The sequence below is a fragment of the Oncorhynchus tshawytscha genome, linkage group LG09, assembly GCF_018296145.1.
Source record: "Oncorhynchus tshawytscha isolate Ot180627B linkage group LG09, Otsh_v2.0, whole genome shotgun sequence".
Classification (NCBI taxonomy): domain Eukaryota; kingdom Metazoa; phylum Chordata; class Actinopteri; order Salmoniformes; family Salmonidae; genus Oncorhynchus; species Oncorhynchus tshawytscha.
In genome coordinates this window covers 11,492,393-11,512,207 of record NC_056437.1, presented here as the reverse complement: position 1 = coordinate 11,512,207, position 19,815 = coordinate 11,492,393, and the positions used below count along the sequence as shown (strand labels likewise).

At 41.4% G+C, this 19,815-nt stretch overlaps 1 protein-coding gene across 3 annotated transcripts in view; it reads left to right on the top strand.

Annotated features, from left to right (window-relative positions):
• The first annotated feature begins 1,906 nt into the window (after positions 1-1,906).
• The window catches only part of LOC112257369 (trimeric intracellular cation channel type B), a 44,619-nt gene continuing 26,710 nt past the window's right edge, over positions 1,907-19,815 (top strand). The window contains exons 1-2 of one of the 3 annotated variants that reach the window (XM_042326536.1): positions 2,212-2,346; positions 8,930-8,950. Coding sequence is in view for 2 of the 3 variants with exons in the window: in XM_042326534.1 (XP_042182468.1) it covers positions 2,223-2,346 (124 nt within the window). In the remaining variant the exon portion in view is untranslated. Of the gene's footprint in view, positions 2,347-8,929; positions 8,951-19,815 lie in introns of all 3 variants that reach the window. The other 2 variants (XM_042326534.1, XM_042326535.1) reach the window with 2 other exon arrangements.

The window sequence follows — 19,815 nt, the reverse complement described above, 5'->3', positions numbered from 1 at the left end:
GAGAGAGAGAGAGAGAGAGAGAGAAATAGAGAGAAATAGAGAGAGAAGAGAGAGAAAAATAGAGAGAAATATATATATATATATATAGAGAGAGAGAGAAATAGAGAGAAATAGAGAGAGAAGAGAGAGAGAGAAATAGAGAGAAAAATATATATATATATATATATATATATATATAGAGAGAGAGAGAGAGAGAGAGAGAGAGAGAGAGAGAGAAATAGAGAGAGAAGAGAGAGAGAGAAAATAGAGAGAAATATAGAGAGAAAGAGAGAGAGAGAGAGAAAATAGAGAGAAATAGAGAGAGAGAGAGAGAGAGAGAGAGAGAGAGAGAGAGTGGGGAAGAGAGAGAGGGTTTACAAAATCCAGCACTGTCATTATGTGGTGTCCATCAGGAAGGGATATAGACACACACACAGTCCTGAGCTGTTGCCAAACTTAGAGGTGATCATTGAATAATTTGAATAATTCACTCCGGGGTGAGGTTTCCGCTAGGTACAAATCAAAATATTAGTGGGAAAATGCCAGTGCCTCAAGATCAGCGTCTTGGGGACTGAGCGACAGGGGTAGGTATTAAAGCCTAGGGTAGGTGTTACCTTAGGGTGGGAACTCAAGTCTTTTGTTTTCAGTCTTCTCTCACAGGCATAAACATGGTTGTTGTCACAGTAACCTGCTTCTGTAATTGTTCCACTGCTATAGGATGCATTTACCTCATCACCTGTCTAAACTGTACTCTCTCCCACTCCTACTGTGCACGTACTCTGGACTACCTCAAGGCATTAAAATACATCCTTCACAGTTTCGGTGCTGTGTCATCACTCACAAGGGGACTTTCCACCATGTCTGGTATGAACTTCTCATAGACCTATAATCCATTGTGAAACTAAATGTATTTCTTTTTCACTTTAGGTAACAATTGCTGTCATCAAGGCAAAGGGTGGCTACTTTGAAGAATCACAAATATAAAATATATTTTGATTTGTTTAACACTTTTTTGGTGTTATGTGTTATTTCATAGTTTTGATGTCTTCACTATTATTCTACAATGTAGAAAATAGTTTTAAAAAATAAAGAAAAAACCTTTAATGAGTAGGTGTGTCCAAACGTTTGACTGGTATTGTATGTTTGTCCAAGAAAACATTGAAAATCACATTAACCTGCCTACCTGCCTACCTAGGTTTCTGGTCAAATAAAGTCAACAACAATGTCACCAAGTATCTGATCTGTTGTCTCCATCGACTGGCCTTTACTGCGCATTACAGATCACTGGGTACTGGGCAGGAGCTTTCCACATACATTTCCAATTGCTGACGAACAGAGAAAGCATAATTATACAATTGCTGCCCTCTGGTGGCAAAATGATGTAGGTTCGTTGTGTCCGTTGAATCCCAAACTGGATCAAAGTATGTTCTTGTCCATCAAACTAAGCCTCCCCATAAAAACATGCATCCCCTCTTTATTTTTGGCAAGTAGCCTACAGTAGGTGGCCTACACAAAAGTGCAATACTGTTAATATAACCGTGTGTTAGTGTGGCTTTTTTGGTGAATTTATGTCAATCACGAAGCTCATCTGCAGGAAGATTCTCAGCAACAAAAGAGTGATCAAATTAACATATTCCACCTGTATACACAGCAGTAGGTCTGCCTATGTAATTACCATGTAAACGGTCGCAACGATAATAACATGTGCATAACTGTACCCTTCTGCTCAGGTAATTACCATGATCTAAGTATATCTAAATAATGAACTCTCTGCCTATGCGTGTGTGTGTGTGTGTCCACGCGCGAGAACCTGTCCTCTGACTGTAAATGGTCCTATACCTGTAGCATTACTACTCTAGACACACACACCTCTGATTGGCTAATCCTCCCACTATTTCCCAATCAGAGAGCTCGGCTTGCTCGAGCTGCCACATCATAGCAATGGCGGACCGAAGTAGCAGGAATTCCGCGTCCTTGTATTTCCAATCCGGTGCCCATAGGGAGCCGTTGCTGAGCGACCAGCGGAGATCCCAGAAGTCTGCTAACCAGCTGTTGGCTGCTTTTTTTTCCCGCTCTCGTCAGATCCAGCTGTTTTGGTCGGAAGACAAAACAGACTGGGACAGACCCGGGAGAAACCAAACTGACTGCTTTGATGCTTGAAGTTGGACGTCTGCCGCGTATTGACACCTCGAGGATTAGACATAGGGAACACTCCAAGTGAAGGGTTCCACAGTAACAGACATATGGATTTGTTTCGGGTTTTGAATTTGGACGAACTGTCCCATGGACTGGCTGGTCTGTCCATGTTTCCGTACTTTGACACGGCGCACTATACTGTGTCAGTGATGGCTCTTCGAGAACAGCCAGGTAAGCAAGGACATTCAACAACGGGTTGTGTTGGACAGGTCCAGCTCATTACAATTGTTCAAACTTTTTTTTAATGTAGACTAATATACCAGCCTATTGAATGGTTTGGTTCTTTACTTCTCATATTTTAAGGGCAATTTGTTGAATGTTAGACCAGGCTACACTTTTTTGCTCACCCCAGAGACAGACTTCAGGCTCTAGCCGCTAAATTAGCGTGTTTGAAAGAACATAAAACTTGAGAGAAGGTTCCACACAATTCTCCCTATTTGGCCACGTTGATATTGAGATCGTTTACTATCATGTTTTCATTTTCTAAATCCCCACAACTGGATGGCATACTAAAATTATGCAATGGATTATTGCTGCACGGATATTTTGAGATGCCTCATTTTTAAGAGTAACATTTATGCTTTAGTCCGCTTATGGTTGACCTATTTGCCCAGTTAAAATGAATCACAAGTCACACCACACAAGTCACACCACTTTTGCATTCTTGATGTATTTAAAAATAACTTTTGAAGTACATATTTGTAAACAAAATACATGTGTTGTCCCAGTGATCTTTACACACACACACACACACACACACACACACACACACACACACACACACACACACCACCCTGTGCTGTATCAGGGTGGTTAGACTCATCATACCACAGTAACTTAGATCCAGACTGTACTGCCGAAGCTTTGCAGACATTATATTGCTTTTGATACTCATTGCCAGGGATGGGAGGCGAGGCCCATCAATAATGGAATAGTCCTCTTTTCTGGTTATTTTCTGGCATCAAGGTTGCCTCAAGACTCACTGAGGAAACACATGGCCCAAATAAATTATAACAAAAGTGGATTATAACACAGCATGTGTAATTCTAGTAGGAACAGGGCTACTATACCTTGAGTTGCCTGACACTATTCCACATCTGTTATGTTTATATGTAACTGGTCGTGGCTCAGTCTGAAGACAGGTGGACTTTTACTGCCTCAACATGGACCTTTTCTCCAAACAAACCACACATGGGTTCAAGTACTATTTGAAATCATTCAAACACTTTTAGTATTTACTCTAGTCTCATTGGAGTACTAGATAGGCCAGGTTTGCGCTTTTGCAATTTTCTATTGGTTCCATTGCAGTAGGCAAGTTCAATCAAGCCCAGATAAAGTATTTGAGATGATTTGAAATAGTGTTTGGGCTCAGGTCTGGATCAAACCTCCCATTGTTGTCCCTGGCGACCACAGTGTATCAGCAGTCTATTTTAGAGAAGTGTTGCTTCACTTACTTGTGTGGCATCTCATTCCCTCTGGCCTAGTGTCAATACCTCAGCCTGTACTCATATAGGCTATGGTTGTGTCTTAAATGGCACCTTATTCCCTATATACAGTAGTGCACTATTTTGACTGGAGCCCTATGGGTCAAAGGTAGTGCACTATATAAGGAATAGGGTAGTACTGGGGATATAGGCTCTGTCTCCCACAGGCTCTCTGGGAGTGATTGAGGGATTGAGTAATGGAAGGGTTGGCCTGGTGCAGTTTCCCTTGGCTGTCAAACCATCCCAAAATATCACACTGTCATCCAACACACACCGAGGGTCCTCATGTTACCCCTCCTCTGGGTGTGTGTTTGTTTTTTATTTATTTTTATTTTTTATTCCACCTTTATTTAACTTGTCTTTATGTGTGTGTAACACGATATGTTTGTGGCCTTCATTTTCATGGATTCTACAACACATCAAGCCAAACGATAATAATGGAGTCTAGAGCCATATCAGAGAGAGATTGTAGAACTTAAAACATTAGAACACTGGCACTTATTAGAACACCGGCGCTTATTAGAACACCGGTGCCTATTAGAACACCGGTGCCTATTAGAACACTGGAGCTTATTAGAACACCGGAGCTTATTAGAACACCGGAGCTTATTAGAACACCGGCGCCTATTAGAACACCGGAGCTTATTAGAACACCGGTGCCTATTAGAACACCGGAGCCTATTTAGAACACCGGTGCCTATTAGAACACCGGTGCCTATTAGAACACTGGTGCCTATTAGAACACAAGTTGCCTATTAGAACACCGGTGCCTATTAGAACACCGGCGCCTATTAGAACACAAGTTGCCTATTAGAACACCGGCGCCTATTAGAACACCGGTGCCTATTAGAACACCGGCGCTTATTAGAACACCGGAGCTTATTAGAACACCGGAGCCTATTAGAACACCGCCGCCTATTAGAACACCGGCGCCTATTAGAACACCGGAGCTTATTAGAACACCGGAGCTTATTAGAACACCGGAGCTTATTAGAACACCGGAGCCTATTAGAACACCGGTGCCTATTAGAACACTGGTGCCTATTTAGAACACCGGAGCCTATTAGAACACCGGTGCCTATTTAGAACACCGGCGCCTATTAGAACACCGGTGCCTATTAGAACACCGGCGCCTATTAGAACACCGGCGCCTATTAGAACACCGGCGCCTATTAGAACACCGGTGCCTATTAGAACACAAGTTGCCTATTAGAACACCGGTGCCTATTAGAACACCGGAGCCTATTTAGAACACCGGAGCCTATTTAGAACACCGGAGCCTATTAGAACACCGGTGCCTATTAGAACACCGGTGCCTATTAGAACTATTAGAACACCGGCGCCTATTAGAACACCGGCGCCTATTAGAACACCGGCGCCTATTAGAACACTGGTGCCTATTAGTACACAAGTTGCCTATTAGAACACCGGCGCCTATTAGAACACCGGTGCCTATTAGTACATAAGTTGCCTATTAGAACACCGGTGCCTATTAGAACACCGGTGCCTATTAGAACACCGGAGCTGCTCTCTATTTTTAGACAGTGCTGGATGTAGTCATGATTCCCACAAAACACTTGGACTTGACATTTTTCCTTATAGTAGCTGGCACATTCTAGACTAGAGGCTCAATGAAAAGTGCTACTGAACATTAGTTTGCCCTTTACTGTTTATTACAGACTTATAAATAGTAAGATTCTAATTATTTTTCACAAGGACACTTTTACTTGTCTTTATAAAGAAGAGTTATCTCAAGCACTGTCCAAACTACACTGAGTGAGGTCTAACATGGAAAACAGAACATTAGTTATAAGACATTGTACTGTGAACAATCTGTAACCTAATAATAAGTGTTCCATCCTCTAGCAGGATGCTCAGAGCAGAGAGAGCAGAGAGAGCAGAGAGAGCAGAGAGAGCAGAGAGAGAGAGAGAGAGAGACTCTCCCCAGTCTCTCCCAAACTCTAATGGACTATGTGATATAAGATTGTTTCCTCAGGATGACATCTAAAGACACATAAAAGTGTTTTATGAACAGGCCTCTATAGAAACAAGGTGCTGTTTGCAACGTAATGAATGTACTCTATAGACCGGAACTACAGAAAGACAGTGAGACAGGTTACACTACATTTGGTCCCTTCTGTTTGGAGAGCATTTGAAATGATCACAGACTGGGGCCATCTCTTCTAGTCTGGTTCCAGATCTGTTTGTGCTGTATAGCCAACTCCTATGTGGTCGTTGTTATTGAATGTGACAAGACAGCAAAAAACAGATATTGGAACAGGCTATAAGTCCCAAGGATAACACCTGAAGTGCAGGTAGAGCTCAGAGCTGTGTTCAGTTTGTCATTGCATTAGATATTTTCTCCACTTTACCCACAGGTAAGATTTGACTTGCAAATGTCCTCTGAATGCAAATCAAGCTGATTACCACAAGGTATCTTGAGTCCTGCTGGTCATGGTGTGACCTACACAGTCTGCTTAGAGATAGTGTACATCAGAGGAAGCTGCTATAGGAGGACAGGCTCATTGTAATGACTGGAATGGAATAATGGAATGGTACATAACACATGTAAACAACATGTTGGATTCAATTCCATTTCTTTCTATTATAGCCATTACAATGAGCCTATTGTCCTATACCTCCTCCCACCAGCCTCCTCTGGTGTGCAGTGCCTTCTATACTGTCAACTAAACAAGCTGTTTCTACAGTGTGTCTCACTCGGCTGGTGTTTGGGACTCTGTGTCTCACTCTGCTGGTGTTTGAGATTCGGTGTCTCACTCTGCTGGTGTTTGGGATTCTGTGTCTCACTCTGCTGGTGTTTGGGATTCTGTGTCTCACTTTGCTGGTGTTTGGGATTCTGTGTCTCACTCTGCTGGTGTTTGGGATTCTGTGTCTCACTTTGCTGGTGTTTGGGATTCTGTGTCTCACTCTGCTGGTGTTTGGGATTCTGTGTCTCACTCTGCTGGTGTTTGGGACTCTGTGTCTCACTTTGCTGGTGTTTGGGACTCTGTGTCTAAGTGAGTTCCCAGTGGGAGATTGGATTCCAGCAAGCATTCATTGTGTCATTCATAACAATTTACCTACAGTACATGTCAGAATGCAGAAGTAAAGTGCTCACCAAACCTTCACAGTGTAAACACTGCCTCTCTCTCTCAGTACTGTATATTGTTGTGGAAATTCTAAAAAGTGAGAGAGACTGACTGTCATTTCTTCAAACAATAATTTGTATGAATAAAAATTGCAACAATGAAGCTGGTCGGCCACTCTCGAGTGTAGGACCGACAGCTCAACAACACCGAAAATGCAGAAGTCTTATATAGTAGACCTAAAAATGCTTAATCATGGCTGGCTCCACCCCTCCCCGGTAGATCAGGGCATCATAAACTATCAGGTGTGCGAAATCATAGCGCTAAAACAAGTGATAACGCCAGTTCCGTTACTCCCTTTTCTCAAGCCAGCCTCTGTTATCTTCATATCTCAACACAGTTATGCCCTTGAAAGATAAAAAAGAACAGCTGCGGTCACTCTCAAAGGCTTTTTTGTCTTTGGCCACACACCAAGTTTCTCGGAAGCAAAGATGATTAGAAACAATAACAGGTCTGTTCTATTCCTCAAGTTATCTCTAGTTGGAGTCACACCATGAAATCAGTAGACAGAGACCAGTAGACAGAGACCGGTAGACAGAGACCGGTAGACAGGGACCGGTAGACAGGGACCGGTAGGCAGAGACCGGTAGACAGGGACCGGTAGGCAGAGACCGGTAGACAGGGACCGGTAGGCAGGGACTGGTAGGCAGAGACAGGGACCGGTAGACAGGGACCGGTAGGCAGGGCAGAGACGGTAGACAGGGACCGGTAGGCAGAGACCGGTAGACAGGGACCGGTAGGCAGAGACCGGTAGACAGGGACCGGTAGGCAGAGACCGGTAGACAGGGACCGGTAGGCAGAGACCGGTAGACAGGGACCGGGCAGAGACCGGTAGGGGACAGGGACCGGTAGACAGAGACCCGGTAGACAGGGACCGGTAGGCAGAGACCGGTAGACAGGGACCGGTAGGCAGAGACCGGTAGACAGGGACCGGTAGGCCGGTAGGGACCGGAGAGGCAGGGACCGGTAGACAGGGGACCGGTAGGCAGGGACCCGGTAGGCAGGGACGGGGGGACCGGAAGGGGACAGGGGGGACCGGTAGGGGGACCGGGGACCGGGCGGGGAAGGCAGGGACCGGTAGGCAGGGACCGGTAGGCAGGGACCGGTAGACAGGGACCGGTAGACAGGGGCCGGTAGGCAGGGGAACCATCCTTTCTCAGAAGGACAGCATTGGTAGTTATGAAAATCTCTTACTAGTGTAAGAGGGAAAGGGGGATACCTAGTCAGTTGTACAACTGAATGCATTCAACTGAAATGTGTCTTCCGCATTTAACCCAACCTCTCTGAATTAGAGAGTCAATATTCATGCAGATATAGTAAACAAAGCAGATAAATACTTCCTTTTCCCTCACAATATCCACTGGGAAAATACTGTAATTCACAAAAAGGGACATTCATGACATAGTGTAGATGAAATATTTGAGGCTCTTCATGGGACTCTTGAAACACAAACATCTCTTGGACTCACTCTTTAAGTTCCCTTTACTCATCAGGGATTTTCTGTACTGACAAGCAACCTCTTCTACATGCAGAGTAGCAACAACCCACTCAATGAACAACGGTCCCTAGCTGGCAGCATAGCATTCACCCATTCTTAATGGCTTCTCTGAACGAAGGCATAGACAATTAGCCTGGTCCCAGGTCTGCTTTTGCTGTTTTTCCAAATTAGCCTGGTCCCAGATCTGCTTTTGCTGTTTTTCCAGATTAGCCTGGTCCCAGATCTGCTTATGCCTCTTGCAAGCTGTTGGGAACTTTGGAAAGACAGCACAAACTGATGTGGGACCAGGATAGTAGACAAAGCACAAGCTTCACTAATTACAAATGTACTCAAGCTGTATGCAGTGGAACTAAAAGCGTTGGTTGACAAAACCTCTTGTTTAGTTCTGCTTTCTCAACCCACTTGGGACTAGGCCTACTGTAAATGATAGTCTGTAAATATCAGTTTCAAAGTTGTTGATAAGATCCCAAGAAAATGTCATTAGTTATCTATACATATTTTAATAACAGCTACAGTAGCATTTAAAGAGTAAAAAAGCATGACATGAATTGTTTTTACTTACTTGTGTAGCTAGGTACTAAATAATGTACATAGTCATTAATGTTGTGCCTTTGCTGATATTGCAGGTTATGTGTCCCAGTAGACAGGTACGTTACTATTTCACCAGTCATTACTGTAACCATCCCATCCACCTGCTACTGTACTACTACAGTACTACTAGTACTACTGCTACAGTACTACTGCTACAGTACTACTACAACAGTACTACTGCTACAGTACTACTACAACAGTACTACTGCTACAGTACTACTGCTACAGTACTACTGCTACAGTACTACTACAACAGTACTACTGCTACAGTACTACTGCAACAGTACTACTACAGTACTACTGCTACAGCACTACTACTACAGTACTACTAGTACTACTGCTATAGTACTACAACAGTACTACTGCTACAGTACTACTACAACAGTACTACTGCTACAGTACTACTAGTACTACTGCTACAGTACTACTACAGTACTACTTCTACAGCACTACTACTACAGTACTACTAGTACTACTGCTATAGTACTACAACAGTACTACTACAACAGTACTACTGCTACACTACTACTGCAACAGTACTACTACAGTACTACTGCTACAGTACTACTACAGTACTACTAGTACTACTGCTACAGTACTGCTACAGCACTACTACTACAGTACTACTAGTACTACTGCTATAGTACTACAACAGTACTACTGCTACAGTACTACTACAACAGTACTACTGCTACAGTACTACTACAACAGTACTAGTGCTACAGTTCTACTACAACAGTACTAGTGCTACAGTACTACTACAACAGTACTACTGCTACAGTACTACTGCTACAGTACTACTGCTACAGTACTACTGCAGTACTACTAGTACTACTGCTACATTACTACTGCTACAGTACTACTACAACAGTACTACTGCTACTGTACTACTACACTACTGCAACAGTACTACTGCTACAGTACTACTACAACAGTACTACTGCTACAGTACTACTGCTACAGTACTACTACAACAGTACTACTGCTACAGCACTACTGCTACAGTACTACTGCTACAGTAACACTGCTACAGTACTACTGCTACAGTACTACTACAACAGTACTACTGCTACAGTACTACTGCTACAGTACTACTGCTACAGTACTACTACAACAGTACTACTGCTACAGTACTACTGCTACAGTACTACTAGTACTACTGCAACAGTACTACTAGTACTACTGCAACAGTACTACTACAGTACTACTGCTACAGCACTACTACTACAGTACTACTAGTACTACTGCTATAGTACTACAACAGTACTACTGCTACAGTACTACTACAACAGTACTACTGCTACAGTACTACTAGTACTACTGCTACAGTACTACTACAGTACTACTCTACAGCACTACTACTACAGTACTACTAGTACTACTGCTATAGTACTACAACAGTACTACTACAACAGTACTACTGCTACACTACTACTGCAACAGTACTACTACAGTACTACTGCTACAGTACTACTACAGTACTACTAGTACTACTGCTACAGTACTGCTACAGCACTACTACTACAGTACTACTAGTACTACTGCTATAGTACTACAACAGTACTACTGCTGCAGTACTACTACAACAGTACTACTGCTACAGTACTACTACAACAGTACTAGTGCTACAGTTCTACTACAACAGTACTACTACAACAGTACTACTGCTACACTACTACTGCAACAGTACTACTACAGTACTACTGCTACAGTACTACTACAGTACTACTAGTACTACTGCTACAGTACTGCTGCAGCACTACTACTACAGTACTACTAGTACTACTGCTATAGTACTACAACAGTACTACTGCTACAGTACTACTACAACAGTACTACTGCTACAGTACTACTACAACAGTACTAGTGCTACAGTTCTACTACAACAGTACTAGTGCTACAGTACTACTACAACAGTACTACTGCTACAGCACTACTGCTACAGTACTACTGCAGTACTACTAGTACTACTGCTACATTACTACTGCTACAGTACTACTACAACAGTACTACTGCTACTGTACTACTACAGTACTGCTACAGTACTACTGCAACAGTACTACTGCTACAGTACTACTACAACAGTACTACTGCTACAGTACTACTGCTACAGTACTACTACAACAGTACTACTGCTACAGCACTACTGCTACAGTACTACTGCTACAGTAACACTGCTACAGTACTACTGCTACAGTACTACTACAACAGTACTACTGCTACATTACTACTGCTACAGTACTACTACAACAGTACTACTGCTACTGTACTACTACAGTACTGCTACAGTACTACTGCAACAGTACTACTGCTACAGTACTACTACAACAGTACTACTGCTACAGTACTACTGCTACAGTACTACTACAACAGTACTACTGCTACAGCACTACTGCTACAGTACTACTGCTACAGTAACACTGCTACAGTACTACTGCTACAGTACTACTACAACAGTACTACTGCTACAGTACTACTGCTACAACAGTGCTACTGCTACAGTACTACAGCTACAGTACTACTACAACAGTACTACTGCTACAGTACTACTGCTACAACAGTGCTACTGCTACAGTACTACTACTACAGTACTACTAGTACTACTGCTATAGTACTACAACAGTACTACTGCTACAGTACTACTGCTACAGTACTACTACAACAGTACTACTGCTACAGTACTACTACAGTACTACTAGTACTACTGCTACAGTACTACTACAGTACTACTGCTACAGCACTACTACTACAGTACTACTAGTACTACTGCTATAGTACTACAGCAGTACTACTGCTACAGTACTACTACAACCGTACTACTGCTACAGTACTACTACAACAGTACTACTGCTACAGTACTACTGCTACAGTACTACTGCTACAGTACTACTGCAGTACTACCAGTACTACTGCTACATTACTACTGCTACAGTACTACTACAACAGTACTACTGCTACTGTACTACTACAGTACTGCTACAGTACTACTGCAACAGTACTACTGCTACAGTACTACCACAACAGTACTACTGCTACAGTACTACTGCTACAGTACTACTACAACAGTACTACTGCTACAGTACTACTGCTACAACAGTGCTACTGCTACAGTACTACAGCTACAGTACTACTACAACAGTACTACTGCTACAGTACTACTGCTACAACAGTGCTACTGCTACAGTACTACTGCTACAGTACTACTACAGTACTACTAGTACTACAGCTACAGTACTACTACAGTACTACTGCTACAGCACTACTACTACAGTACTACTGCTACAGTACTACTACAACAGTACTACTGCTACAGTACTACTGCTACAACAGTGCTACTGCTACAGTACTACTGCTACAGTACTACTACAGTACTACTAGTACTACAGCTACAGTACTACTAGTACTACAGCTACAGTACTACTACAGTACTACTGCTACAGCACTACTACTACAGTACTACTGCTACAGTACTACTACAACAGTACTACTGCTACAGTACTACTGCTACAACAGTGCTACTGCTACAGTACTACTACAGTACTACTAGTACTACAGCTACAGTACTACTACAGTACTACTGCTACAGCACTACTACTACAGTACTACTAGTACTACTGCTATAGTACTACAACAGTACTACTGCTACAGTACTACTGCTACAGTACTACTACAACAGTACTACTGCTACAGTACTACTACAGTACTACTAGTACTACTGCTACAGTACTACTACAGTACTACTGCTACAGCACTACTACTACAGTACTACTAGTACTACTGCTATAGTACTACAGCAGTACTACTGCTACAGTACTACTACAACCGTACTACTGCTACAGTACTACTACAACAGTACTACTGCTACAGTACTACTACAACAGTACTACTGCTACAGTACTACTACAGTACTACTAGTACTACTGCTACAGTACTACTACAGTACTACTACTACAGTACTACTAGTACTACTGCTATAGTACTACAACAGTACTACTGCTACAGTACTACTACAACCGTACTACTGCTACAGTACTACTACAACAGTACTACTGCTACAGTACTACTACAACACTACTACTGCTACAGTACTACTACAGTACTACTACAACAGTACTACTGCTACAGTACTACTACAGCAGTACTACTGCTACAGTACTGCTGCAGTGCTACTAGTACTACTGCTACAGCAGTACTACTACAGTACTACTACTACAGTACTACTAGTACTACTGCTATAGTACTACAACAGTACTACTGCTACAGTACTACTACAACCGTACTACTGCTACAGTACTACTACAACAGTACTACTGCTACAGTACTACTACAACACTACTACTGCTACAGTACTACTACAGTACTACTACAGTACTACTGCTACAGTACTACTACTACAGTACTACTAGAACTACTGCTATAGTACTACAAAAGTACTACTGCTACAGTACTACTACAACAGTACTACTGCTACAGCACTACTACTACAGTACTACTAGTACTACTGCTATAGTACTACAACAGTACTACTGCTACAGTACTACTACAAGAGTACTACTGCTACAGTACTACTGCTACAGTACTACTACAGGACTACTAGTACTACTGCTACAGTACTACTACAGTACTACTACTACAGTACTACTGCTACAGTACTACTACAGTACTACTGCTACAGCACTACTACTACAGCACTACTACTACAGTACTACTGCTACAGTACTACTACAACAGTACTACTGCTACAGTACTACTGCTACAGTACTACTAGTACTACTGCTATAGTACTACAACAGTACTACTGCTACAGTACTACTACAGCACTACTGCTACAGTACTACTGCTACAGTACTACTACAACAGTACTACTGCTACAGTACTACTACTACAGTACTACTAGTACTACTGCTATAGTACTACAACAGTACTATTGCTACAGCACTACTACTACAGTACTACTAGTACTACTGCTATAGTACAACAACAGTACTACTGCTACAGCACTACTACTACAGTACTACTAGTACTACTGCTATAGTACTACAACAGTACTACTGCTACAGTACTACTACAACAGTACTACTGCTACAGTACTACTACAACAGTACTACTGCTACAGTACTACTACAGTACTACTAGTACTACTGCTACAGTACTACTACAGCACTACTGCTACAGCACTACTACTACAGTACTACTAGTACTACTGCTATAGTACTACAACAGTACTACTGCTACAGTACTACTACAACAGTACTACTGCTACAGTACTACTACAACAGTACTAGTGCTACAGTACTACTACAACAGTACTACTGCTACAGTACTACTACAACAGTACTACTGCTACAGTACTACTGCTACAGTACTACTGCTACAGTACTACTAGTACTACTGCTACATTACTACTGCTACAGTACTACTGCTACAGTACTACTACTCCAGCACTACTGCTACAGTACTACTGCTACAGTACTACTACAGTACAGTACTACTGCAACAGTACTACAACAGTACTACTGCTACAGTAGTACTACAACAGTACTACTGCTACAGTACTACTACAACAGTACTACTGCTACAGTACTACTGCTGCAGTACTACTACCGTACTACTGCTACAGCACTACTACTACAGTACTACTAGTACTACTGCTATAGTACTACAACAGTACTACACAGTACTACTACAAGAGTACTACTGCTACAGTACTACTGCTACAGTACTACTGCTACTAGTACTACTGCTACAGTACTACTGCAGTACTACTACTACAGTACTACTGCTACAGTACTACTACAGTACTACTGCTACAGCACTACTACTACAGCACTACTACTACAGTACTACTGCTACAGTACTACTACAACAGTACTACTGCTACAGCACTACTGCTACAGTACTACTAGTACTACTGCTATAGTACTACAACAGTACTACTGCTACAGTACTACTACAGCACTACTGCTACAGTACTACTGCTACAGTACTACTACAACAGTACTACTGCTACAGTACTACTACTACAGTACTACTAGTACTACTGCTATAGTACTACAACAGTACTATTGCTACAGCACTACTACTACAGTACTACTAGTACTACTGCTATAGTACAACAACAGTACTACTGCTACAGCACTACTACTACAGTACTACTAGTACTACTGCTATAGTACTACAACAGTACTACTGCTACAGTACTACTACAACAGTACTACTGCTACAGTACTACTACAACAGTACTACTGCTACAGTACTACTACAGTACTACTAGTACTACTGCTACAGTACTGCTACAGCACTACTGCTACAGCACTACTACTACAGTACTACTAGTACTACTGCTATAGTACTACAACAGTACTACTGCTCCAGTACTACTACAACAGTACTACTGCTACAGTACTACTACAACAGTACTAGTGCTACAGTACTACTACAACAGTACTACTGCTACAGTACTACTACAACAGTACTACTGCTACAGTACTACTGCTACAGTACTACTGCTACAGTACTACTAGTACTACTGCTACAGTACTACTGCTACAGTACTACTACAACAGTACTACTACTCCAGCACTACTGCTACAGTACTACTGCTACAGTACTACTACAGTACTACTAGTACTACTGCAACAGTACTACAACAGTACTACTGCTACAGTAGTACTACAACAGTACTACTGCTACAGTACTACTACAACAGTACTACTGCTACAGTACTACTGCTACAGTACTACTACCGTACTACTGCTACAGCACTACTACTACAGTACTACTAGTACTACTGCTATAGTACTACAACAGTACTACTGCTACAGTACTACTACAACAGTACTACTGCTACAGTACTACTACAACAGTACCACTGCTACAGTACTACTACAACAGTACTACTGCTACAGTACTACTGCTACAGTACTACTACAGTACTACTAGTACTACTGCTACAGTACTACTACAGTACTACTGCTACAGCACTACTACTACAGTACTACTAGTACTACTGCTATAGTACTACAACAGTACTACTGCTACAACAGTACTAGTGCGACAGTACTACTACAACAGTGCTAGTGCTACAGTACTACTGCTACAGTACTACTACAACAGTACTACTGCTACAGTACTACTGCTACAGTACTACTAGTACTACTGCTACATTACTACTGCTACAGTACTACTACAACAGTACTACTGCTACTGTACTACTGCTACAGCACTACTGCTACAGTACTACTACAACAGTACTACTGCTACAGTACTACTACAACAGTACTACTGCTACAGTACTACTGCTACAGCACTACTGCTACAGTACTACTGCTACAGTACTACTGCTACAGTACTACTACAGCAGTACTACTGCTACAGTACTGCTACAGTAGTACTACTACTACTACTGTACTACTACTACTGTACTACTACAGTACTACAGAACTACTACTATTGAACTACAACAGTACTACTGCTATAGCACTACTGCTACAGTACTACTGCTACAGTACTGCTACAACAGTACTACTGTAGTAGTTCTACCTAGTTAGAACTACTACTACTGTACTACTACTACTGTACTACTACAGTACTACAGAACTACTACTATAGAACTACAACAGTACTACTCCTACAGTACTACTGCTACAGTACTACTACAACAGTACTACTGCTACAGTACTGCTACAGTAGTAGTACTACTGTACTACTACAACAGTACTTCTACAGTACTTCTATTACAGTACTACTGCTATAGTTAAGATATATATTGTATGTCTCTGAGTAAATCCAGCTTCAGGGATCCACTGTCGACAAGTCTTTTTCCCAGAAGGCTTTGTCCCGGATCTGATATATGCATGGATATCGCTCCAAGCTTATTTTTTTCTAACCTTTATTTTACCTAGCCTGGTCCCAGATCTGTTGGTGTGGACTTGACAACTGTTTGCATGAGGAGTTGGCAAGAGAGCACAAACAGATCTGGGACCAGGCTATATTTAAGCTTTGTTGCGTCTGTGTTATGGAGACGGAGCCATGGCTTTTCTCCTCTTCTAATCCCACGACCACTATTATATAACTGTTTCTTAAGCTTATTAAGAGGTTATTAAGGCTGTTAATAACCTGCCGTCATTTGACTACAACCTGCTTTCAATTGATGATTTGCATGATGATTGCAGTTATTTTCATTAGTGACGTTGTTGTGGTGTTGAGGTACTATAACCACTATTTCAGTTACTATGCTCCAATGCCAAATGCTGGCGACCATGGAGGCTGTCAGTTCTGACGTACCTGTGTGTTCAGATGGCTACTGCTGTGCAAAGCTGGCTGTCCATCTGTAGTGAACAGTGATGCACAAAATGTGATTTAATCAGCTATTCAATGGTTGTGCAAATGCTGGTTGTTGGTACGGCGACGCCTGCGAGTTGTAGTTGTGAAGAACCTTTGTGCGTGTGTGTGTGTGTGTGTGTGTTATAACAGTGTACCTGGGTAATCACTCATCTGTATTGTTGTAGCCAACTCATGTGATGTTTGATGATATTAAACAAGAGTGTGTGAGATGCCCAGTGATAGTGAATGTTCCACTGCTGTTAGTTTATCCTGTTAAACCTCTCTCCTCTTTGATATGTTGATGCTGGCTGTTTTGTTGGAGTTTGGTCAGGCAGTAACATTGACTCTGCCAACTCCAGACCACTCATTATCCCAGGAGATCTGCATGTGTTCCATCTCTCTCTCTTTCCGTTTCTAATCCTGTTCTAAATTTCTCATTTTTAATGTTCCATTTTAAGTACAAAACATCTAAACCAGTTTGTTACTGGTGTTAGGTTCTAATTCTCAGAGTACAAACTCAACGGACACTATGAATGCTTTAAACCAAGTTTATTCATCCCAGAGGATCAATAAAACTGCATGAGACAAAAACATGGTTTCACCCGTGGTAGTATACATACCCCACTTTGGATGGAGTCTCCTCGTTATCGCAACACATTGCATCATTATTGCTAGGCAGGAAGCTGAATGATATGAGCCTTAAACGGTTCCTCCCCTTATCAGTACTGCCACGTGTGATCGTTTTCCCTGCACTCAGCCCCTCCCAAGCTTCATTATGACTCCACCCCTCATGTCTCTTTTAGAACTAATGATTCATCATAGTTAAAGCTCAGAAACCAGACCTATCACTATACATGTATTTTACACAACACAACATTCATGACCTTGTTGCTGTTGAGTTATTGAAACAAATATAAATAATTAAGTGTAGGTCTACTCTGCGATGTCTGCAGTATTATAAAGGGCCCTACAGTAATTGTGGTCAGGAGATAGAACTGTAAACTACATGGCTACATAGTTAGAACTGTAAACTACATGGTTACAGAGTTAGAACTGTAAACTACATGGCTACATAGTTAGAACTGTAAACTACATGGCTTCATAGTTAGAACTGTAAACTACATGGCTACAGAGTTAGAACTGTAAACTACATGGCTTCATAGTTCGAACTGTAAACTACATGGCTTCATAGTTAGAACTGTAAACTACATGGCTTCATAGTTAGAACTGTAAACTACATGGCTACATATTTAGAAGTAAACTACATGGCTACATAGTTAGAACTGTAAACTACATGGCTACATAGTTAGAACTGTAAACTACATGGCTACATAGTTAGAACTGTAAACTACATGGCTACATAGTTAGAACTGTAAACTACATGGCTACATATTTAGAACTGTAAACTACATGGCTTCATAGTTAGAACTGTAAACTACATGGCTTCATAGTTAGAACTGTAAACTACATGGCTTCATAGTTAGAACTGTAAACTACATGGCTTCATAGTTCGAACTGTAAACTACATGGCTTCATAGTTAGAACTGTAAACTACATGGCTTCATAGTTAGAACTGTAAACTACATGGCTTCATAGTTAGAACTGTAAACTACATGGCTACTACATGGCTTCATAGTTAGAACTGTAAACTACATGGCTACATAGTTAGAACTGTAAACTACATGGCTTCATAGTTAGAACTGTAAACTACATGGCTACATAGTTAGAACTGTAAACTACATGGCTACATAGTTAGAACTGTAAACTACATGGCTTCATAGTTAGAACTGTAAACTACATGGCTTCATAGTTAGAACTGTAAACTACATGGCTTCATAGTTAGAACTGTAAACTACATGGCTTCATAGTTAGAACTGTAAACTACATGGCTACTACATGGCTTCATAGTTAGAACTGTAAACTACATGGCTACATAGTTAGAACTGTAAACTACATGGCTTCATAGTTAGAACTGTAAACTACATGGCTACATAGTTAGAACTGTAAACTACATGGCTTCATAGTTAGAACTGTAAACTACATGGCTTCATAGTTAGAACTGTAAACTACATGGCTTCATAGTTAGAACTGTAAACTACATGGCTACTGTAAACTACATGGCTTCATAGTTAGAACTGTAAACTACATGGCTACATAGTTAGAACTGTAAACTACATGGCTTCATAGTTAGAACTGTAAACTACATGGCTACATAGTTAGAACTGTAAACTACATGGCTACAACTAAACTACATGGCTTATAGTTAGAACTGTAAACTACATGGCTTCATAGTTAGAACTGTAAACTACATGGCTACATAGTTAGAACTGTAAACTACATGGCTACATAGTTAGAACTGTAAACTACATGGCTTCATAGTTAGAACCGTAAACTACATGGCTTCATAGTTAGAACTGTAAACTACATGGCTTCATAGTTAGAACTGTAAACTACATGGCTACATAGTTAGAACTGTAAACTACATGGCTACATATTTAGAACTGTAAACTACATGGCTTCATAGTTAGAACTGTAAACTACATGGCTTCATAGTTAGAACTGTAAACTACATGGCTTCATAGTTAGAACTGTAAAC